This window comes from Cinclus cinclus, chromosome 15, assembly GCF_963662255.1.
Source record: "Cinclus cinclus chromosome 15, bCinCin1.1, whole genome shotgun sequence".
Lineage (NCBI taxonomy): Eukaryota > Metazoa > Chordata > Aves > Passeriformes > Cinclidae > Cinclus > Cinclus cinclus.
Genome location: NC_085060.1, coordinates 9,149,457 through 9,157,706, shown reverse-complemented (window position 1 = coordinate 9,157,706; position 8,250 = coordinate 9,149,457). Strand labels below are relative to the sequence as shown.

Sequence of the window (8,250 nt, the reverse complement as noted above, 5' to 3'; positions counted from 1 at the left end):
TGGCATGCCTGTGACTCTACTTATGGTACATCACTCCATCTTGAGTGAAAACATGCAATTTCCTATGGGAAGCTTCGTTAGCATACTTTTCTTGTGAAAAAAATATTGTACCAGTGGAAAGTTCCCAGCCAGTTCTGCACAAGGCTTCATGCAGGGAGTCACTGGGGTGGTTTGCTGACACTCCACACCCAGAGCAGGGAGCACTCCCAGCTGGTGCCACTGCAGCCCATGCCCTCACCCCTGCAGCAGGCAGGGCTCCTGCTCATCTCCTCCCAGGTGCCCCAGCCCCTCTTCAGCTCCCTGTCAAATCCCTCTTCTTCAACACCTGCCCTTTTTTCATCTCCCACACATAGAAAAACTAAGTCCCTTTCACTCAATTAGCCCTCATACAAATGTTAACCTCTGAAGCCCCCAAAGCACAACAATACAGAAGCTGGTGGTTCAAACTAACTTTGCTTTTAAGGGACCTTTCCCTGCTCTGCTCCCAGCAGCACCAACCCCTGAACATGCTCTGAAGCACCGGTACCTAGTGTCAGATTTACATCAGGCCACTGAAGATAAAGAAAGATTGTGTATGGCACTGCAGCCCAGAGCACCAGCTGCAACTGAACACAGGCTGCCATGCTGGGTCAGTGCAAATAAGGAGAGAAGCATGTATTTAAATGTTTTTATTTCAACTAATGCTTTGCCACCATATTACATCACTTTGAATAGCTTGGAATAGCAATATGATCTCAAAAATATAGCAAACAGCTTGCCAAAGCAAGAGACTATTAAATCCTATGGATACAGCATCTTCCTTCTTTGGCGACAATGCTTCCATTTATCTGTAAAAATAATTTTATATTCCAGCACATTTGCTGTTCACTTTATTGAACCCTGCTGTTTATACCATTTGCCTCTTCCCTGGACAAAACCTCTCCACAATGTAGTATGGTTTTGTATCTAACAGCATTTTAAATAAAAAAGTTATAATTTTCATGCAGATTTTTGTAAAAATTATTTTCCAGGTGCACAGAACTGAACCAAGATGCATACAAAAATGCATTCACTTCCACTCTCAGGTGTAACTGTGCCATCAGCAACATGATCATATGTTACTGCAAGAGGTCCAAGGATGGTGGTATTATCATACGTAATATAACCTTAAAAAACAAACAAACAAAAAAAAAACCTTTTTATAAGCAGCAAGAGAAAAAACTGCCATGCTTTATTTGTAAAGTAATCAAAATAGTTAGATGTACAAAAAAGCACCATGTACAAAGAATACCAGAGGAAGTACATCTTCCTAATTACACATTTCTCATTTAGCATTGCGAGCTGGCCTGCAGGTCCCAACTTGTACTGTAGCTTTATTTGCAAAATTAAGGATGTGGTCAAACCTAAAATGTGCTTGGACTGTATGACAGAAATTAAAGTGGACTGCAAATAGAAATTAGATTTGTTTCCATTACAACTCATACCAACCACCTTATAGCCCTCAAGGGTAAAAAAACCACACATCAAGTATCTGAGAAATAATGGAGTGAAAACAGCTCCAGAGCAATATTGCAAGATGCAGGTCTGCTATGAATGCATTTCTGTGAGCTCTTGATAAGTTAACTTTCCTTTGGGAAAAGAGCATGTCTGTTGGTTAAGACTCCTCCCCCTGAGAATTTTGATAAATTTGTCTTGCAAAGCAAAACAAAGTCCTTTGAACTTCAACAGTTCCAAGGCCAACAGCATTTCAACATGGTCACAGCCGATCTGCTACTCATGCACCCAGGGTGGCAGGTTGGGTTTTTGTTGCATTTTGTTTTTTTTTTTTTCTTTACATGGATCATCCCTTTTATACTCGCTTCATTCCTCTGCCCATCAAGCAGGCAAACACGGTCATGACCATCTTTGGCTTCACCTCCACGAGATCTTCTGGAAGAGCATAAACTCTGGCACCAATTCTTCTTGCCATGGACACAGCATACCTATTCACCATGGAAAGATGAGATGGTCAGCACTGAGACCAGCAAATGACAAGTCAAATCCTGCCCCATCCAAACCAATTTCACCTATTCTTTATTGAGATTCGAGATGTAGAACAGTTTAATCACACCACATCCTTTTGTTTTACACGTTTTTCTCATCTTTTGCCGTTTTCCTTTTCCATGATGATGTGTTTTTAATGTGGGAATTGACCTTTGAAGGTCAAGTCCACTTTACCAACAGTTAAAAATCTTAATTAATATTTGTTAGGGCTAATAGCATATATAATGAAGGATTAATCATGTAACACTCCCTTTTCTGTTTGCTCCTTATGAAAAGCAAAGTGAGACTATCATCTGCCAGAAATTTTGCCGTCATTCTGCCACTGCAGAACAGTCACAGAACACACATTTCAAAGGCATGTTTTAATAGGCATACTTTAAACTTGACAATCTGTGATGACTCAACAAGACATAACACATACAAGGGTTCAATTTCAAAACTCTGAGCCACCAGCTGAACACTTCAAATGCCTGAACAAAGAGCTGGTAGGAACTGCCAGAGCTCTCTGCATTTCTCTCAGCAATCCAGAGTTCAGCCAGCTGCTCCCTCCAGCGTCACGGGCAAGCACAGCAACTCGATTTCAGTAAGTGCTGCCTGTGTAAAAAGTGCTAAAAGAGACTGAAAACCACAGCAAAGAAGCATGGTCAAAACACCTGCAGCTTGTGGCCAGCACATTGAATGTGCACCCTTTTCAATGCAAAACAGCTTTTGGGAGAGCAAACTTACTTAGCATTATTTTGTTTGTCATCTTCCGATAGGTGACCAGTCTTTACTAGGTCATAGTTGATACAACCAGGCTGGATGGCATCAATTAAATCCACAACTGCCAAGCTCGTGCTGATAGTCTTGTCCTAGAGAATACAATGACAGAGAAGTAAAGAGTGTGCAATCCTTAAAGCAAAAATCTCACTTCAATTCAACTGCAACGTGCAACCAAAGAAGTTTCAAATGAGCTTTTTCAAAGCAGCAGTGTTAGTGACTATTCCCAGGTGGACCAGAGGGAAAACCAAACTTCTGCCTCACCTTTGGTGACAATACTATTACTCCAATTTACTGCAAGTGCTCTGAAAATCCAAAGAAGTAATCACTGTGCAGGCAGCAGCTCTGCCCTGCTGAGCACAGCCCACGGCACAATGCTCACCTACAACTGCACACCAGTTTGCGTGCCAGTATCTCAACTCCCCTCTCTGCCCCAGATCCTGACCACCCTCTCCCTCCCTCCTCTGCCACTATTCCCCACTATGGGCTGTCCTAAACAGTCTCCTGTCTTGTAGCTTGAAGCCACACTACTACCAGTATAAACTGAATCCTGTCCTGTTTAAACTCCTTTCTAAGATGCCCCTGCTGCTCCTCCAACTGAGGAAACAAATTTTGGGCACTCGTCTCCTTTTGTAGGCAAGAAGGGAACCTGCACCTTGAAATTCTGGATGGAGGTGGACTTGCCAGCTTCTTTCAGGGTCTGATTTACCCAGCTGACTATAATGTCATCGTTGGCTTTCTGACCATCACCCAGGTCCTCAAGGACATTCAGTGTGTACCTGAAAATCAGCAGAGAGAACAAGATTAGGCACAGTGCCAGGACAAAGCCACATAGCCAGGATGCAACATGAACCACAGCAGCTTGGAAAGTCTTTACATAGTCTCAGGGTTTGGGGTTTTTTTAAACTCCTTTAGCAAAAAAGAAAGAACTATATCTCTTATCTGAAGTGTGATTTCTGTTAAAGCATTTCATCTTTCTAGCATTTCACGTTCTTTAATAGGAGCTCACAAAATTGCCTGGGCTCAGGACACTTGTTAAACTGTTTGACCACTGAGCATTTGCTCCATAGGGGTAATACATTACCTAAAAGATGTGGATTACCTCCGGAGGTGGCATTCAGACCTCTAATGTCAAATTAGGAGCTACCATGCACCTTTTTTCCAGATGTATATTTGCATAATCTTACAATTCTTCAGAACTCCGTAACAGGAAGATCAATTTTATCTGTTATTAGCTTTCTTCTTTCCCCCATTCCAATGCAAAAAAGAGGGCTATGAAGCAGCCCCAGCATGTTTCCCTCTCAACTTCCAATTAAAAATCAGAACATAAAAGTTCTGTAATGCTCCTGCTCAGGATTTCTGCTTGTGGGCCTGACTTGAGCAGGTGAAGGAAAAGTGAGCCTTGTGACAGGATGATCACAGGTTCACCAACAGGCTGTCCAGAAGTGTCTGCTCCAGCCTCTCATGTGCAGGTCTATCACAGTTTTGTCCAGGTGTGCCTCAGATACCCCTCAAAGAACAGAGGTTTCACAGTCATTCTGGGTGACCTGTTCCATGTGCTGCTCATGGAAGAAACTTCCCAAATTTTGTACTCCATTCACAAGTTTCACATATTTGAGAGGGGTCCTACCTTCTCATCAACTGCCAGACCAAGGCCAGTGTCAGCGTTGGGTTTCCATCATTCAGGTCTTGCCCTCCGATGCCAACCAGAGAGAATTTAGCCGGATGCTTTCCCAAGTCTACAGCATAGTTACAGTTTTCCAGCTACACAGGACAAGAGTTTAAACAGAAAAATCACTCATAAGCATACTCACTTGAGTGGAAGCCTTAAATAGGAATTTCTAGTGTCCATGGCTTCCTTTACAGTTTTTTGACATGCTTACCTTTTTCATATTTGCTCCAAGTTTAGGGTACGGAGGCTTGTTAACCTTATTCCAGTCAACAGGAACTTTGATCTTTTCATACAATTGTAGTATTACCAGTGCATCTTGGAGATCACTAAAGTGCAGAACATGGATTAAATCTAATGTTTTGAGATTTGAGTGCACTCTTTGTCACATCATGAATAATTACTATTCTTTACAAGTGATTGTAATTTCAACAACAACCCTAAAAAGAAAAAAAAGCTGGGTCTCCCAAGAGCCCAAAGCTTACCCATAGAGGTGATTTACGTGGGGGTTCACACCAAGGGAGTTCATCCAGTTGCGGAAGGTCCGTTCCTCACGCGTCTCTCCTACAGGATGGAAAACAGGTACACTGCTAATTCTGCAAGCTCAAAGCTGAGCAGGGATTTTCACCTTGCAAGGCAGGGAGCTTTAAGCAGCAGAGCTCACCAGGAGGCTTTGAGCAGAGAAAGTGTATTTTTTTTTTTTTTTTCTACTATAATTTTTCAAAGGATGAGGGTGACCCTGCTATCTAGTCTCAGGTATAATTTTGATTTCTCAGGCCTCAGAAGAGCCTTTTGCACTTTCTGCAAAAAAAAAAAAAGGAGCAGAAAAGTCTTTCACGCGGGTGTTAGCTAACTGCTGTTGCAGCCCAGTCCCAGTTGTGCCAACAATTAGTGCTCCCATGAACATCCCACTGCATTTCTGAGGTTTTCTTGCCCATCACAGGAAATGGCAAAACCAAATTCCCCATCCTAGTGAGCGATGGGCAGTGTTTCTACAGATTCAGGCTCCACAACAGGGTCAGAGCACCTTGACAGGGTGCCAAGTGCCCTTCTCATCTGCCCCACATGAGTAAACAACCACTGCAGCACTGAAGCCTCAAATCATAGGTGTTACTTCAACGGAGAGACCTCTGAAGGGTACAGCCTCCAGTGACACAACTGTTTACTTTAGATAACCACCCCCCCCACGACTAATTCTGTGACTGATACGGCCATCACCTTCCAAAAGGGTCCAGTCGATGTCCTGGTTTTCAGGCTTGGTAAGTGCTGGGTACTTGTTGAACAGGTTGGCAACGAAGGCCAGGTTCAGCTTGGGGTTGCCACTGACCACATCAGCCGGTGTGACGAACTGGCGGCAGCCGAGCCGATCCGCCTGCTGCAGCATGTACTCTGCCCTCCGCAGGTCATCCTTCTCCTGCCAGGGATGCAGTGGACAAGAGCTGTCATGGAACACACTGGGCTACAAAGCACATGGGAAGCTCCTGACCACTACCTGGAACAATGTCCAGATTTGGACAGCAAATTTAGCATCAGTCACTAACCAAGCGAAGAGATGAGGCACACACGACAACCCCTGCTGCTGGGCCATTGTCATGCCTTGTCTTGCTATTTTTCTTAACATGGTGCTTTCTGAGCTCACATGCTGTCAAATTTTAATGCTTTTGGAAACTGGTGGTTCAAATGGAGCAAGCCCACAAAGGATTTCTCAACCATCTCATTAATTGGAGGGTAGTGACCAGGCTGTCAGCAAGCACTCATTGAGCACACCCCTGAGGTGTGCACATGGTCACTGACACACGACCATGCTCTAGAAATTAAAATACCAGGTTACCCAGATGTCATGGGGCAATGATAGGGTACAGGTAGTTCATGATTCTACAGGATGAAAACATGACAGCCTGGATACTTACATTGAAACCTGACATGTTAATATCAATCTGAGGCTCTCCTTCCTTCTGCCCTTTGGGTGCAATTTGATTGAGAAGATGGAAATAGGCTCTGGAATCCTGAAATGAATGAAAAAGAAAATTCAGGTCTCCTGCACAGCAGTGAATACACCGTAACAATTCATTTCAAGCTCATTTTTAACAAGTCACCGTGCATAATTGGCTTATGTACCTTTACTGAATTGCCAAAATCTGTAAGCTTAAAAAAGAGCACAATGGTAGAAATCCAGGCAGCAGGAAAGGAAACAAAGGGAAAAGGTTAGAAATATTTAAGATGACAATTATGCAGTTTGACTGTTTGCTGCAAGCTCTGGTGTCACAGCCACCTCTGCAGTGGCTGGAGAAGGCAATGACCCCACACTGCTCACACTCATGGCCCCCAGATGCCCCAAGGCAGCCCTACAAGGCAGCCATTCCTACTGCCACAGCAATGATGAAAATGGCTCAGTGAAGATAAATTCCAAGCAAAATGCAGACTATAAAATGTCTGAACATTTTCTTCTGCGCCTATGCATTAACTAGAACAGCTTAGAGGAGAGAGGCCAGGGATGGTCACAAACCAGGAGAAGCCAATAGCTGTAGTGATTATTTATCAACTACACGTCCTTTTAGTCCTCAGCACTAAGGAAGACCTCAGCATAAAAGCCAACAGCTATCAGCAAAACTGGAGGTAATTCTGAAGCCGGAAATAAGAGTGACCATGCACACATGCACACAACAGATCAGATCTGTGCTCTCCCATACACCCCAGTGATTTGTTTGTTTTGTTTTCTATCTCAAACTTCTATCTCAAACTTCTTTCTCCTACTTGAAACTGCTGGCCATGTGAATAATCTCCAGAAAGCTGCTGAGACCAGTGTCCAGATGCCCCATTCTGACCGGGAGTCACCATCCTCCATTTCTCACCAGTGCCTCCACTCACACATGAAAAGCAGCTTTAAGAGTCCCCACTCCCATTCCTACTAAACCCAGTGTGAAGAACAAGGTCTTGCTTCCCTTCCTCTCTCCAGCCCACAACATTTTAGATGAAATGCCATCACCTGCCAAGAGTATGGGGAAGTCTCACTCTCCAGAGAAGCATTTTTCCCCTGTTATTTCTATCAAAATATGGATCAAGGACATTTGAAAATATATAAGTAATGCCAGCTTCATAGTTGATTAAAACACACAACAACAGCACTGGAGGAAACAGACAGCTCAACACTGGGCTCATCCTCATGGCAAGAGAGAACAGCACTGCAGGACCTCATATACAGCATCCAAAAAACCCCTAGTAAGACCATTTGGTGTATTAGGGTCAAGAAAGGTCCTGCCTGAGGATGAAAGGCCTCATTTACACATGCAAACACATCCCAGTCCAGCTCCCAGTCTTTTACCAAGCACTGCAAATCAGGAGAGCTTTGGTACCTTGATATCTGAGCTGAAGTTACTGATTTTGTGCCAGCCTGCATTCTCCAGATGGTAGTTGGCCCATCTTAGGAGCAGCTCTTCTGGGGATAATTTCATAAGGTCCTCCAGATTTTCACCATCACGAAGTAAGGCAGCAAGTGCTACAAGAAAAAAGATTGTGAGGGAAGAGTCAAACTTGCATGCCAGAATACAAGCTGCAGCAAGATGTTGGGGGATACAATACCAACTACTGATTATGTCAAAATATTCTGGGTATTAGCAGAGTTTTCCTGAGCTGGTTGTTACACAGAGAGGAGTATAAATTATCTAGAAAAATATGTGTAAAAAGTATTTCCCCTTTTCTTGTATAACAAAATTCTCTGGACTTTATGTGCAGTCTTTTAAGCTGATGACAGGAAGCTATATGCAAATGCACTTCTATCTCAATGAAAAATGCTTCCAAGC

General features: G+C 43.4%; 1 protein-coding gene across 2 annotated transcripts in view; it reads right to left on the bottom strand.

The window, feature by feature from the left end:
- Positions 1–708: 708 nt before the first annotated feature.
- The window catches only part of PLS3 (plastin 3), a 49,730-nt gene continuing 42,188 nt past the window's right edge, over positions 709–8,250 (bottom strand). Inside the window, exons 8-17 of one of the 2 annotated variants that reach the window (XM_062503201.1) lie at positions 7,804–7,946; positions 6,569–6,595; positions 6,361–6,456; positions 5,669–5,864; positions 4,936–5,014; positions 4,665–4,779; positions 4,412–4,545; positions 3,437–3,560; positions 2,749–2,873; positions 709–1,961 (exon numbers count right to left, since the gene is read on the bottom strand). In XM_062503201.1, the coding sequence (XP_062359185.1) occupies positions 1,829–1,961; positions 2,749–2,873; positions 3,437–3,560; positions 4,412–4,545; positions 4,665–4,779; positions 4,936–5,014; positions 5,669–5,864; positions 6,361–6,456; positions 6,569–6,595; positions 7,804–7,946 (1,172 nt within the window). In that variant the 3' untranslated portion in view covers positions 709–1,828. The remainder of the gene's footprint in view (positions 1,962–2,748; positions 2,874–3,436; positions 3,561–4,411; positions 4,546–4,664; positions 4,780–4,935; positions 5,015–5,668; positions 5,865–6,360; positions 6,457–6,568; positions 6,596–7,803; positions 7,947–8,250) is intronic. The other variant, XM_062503200.1, reaches the window with a different exon arrangement.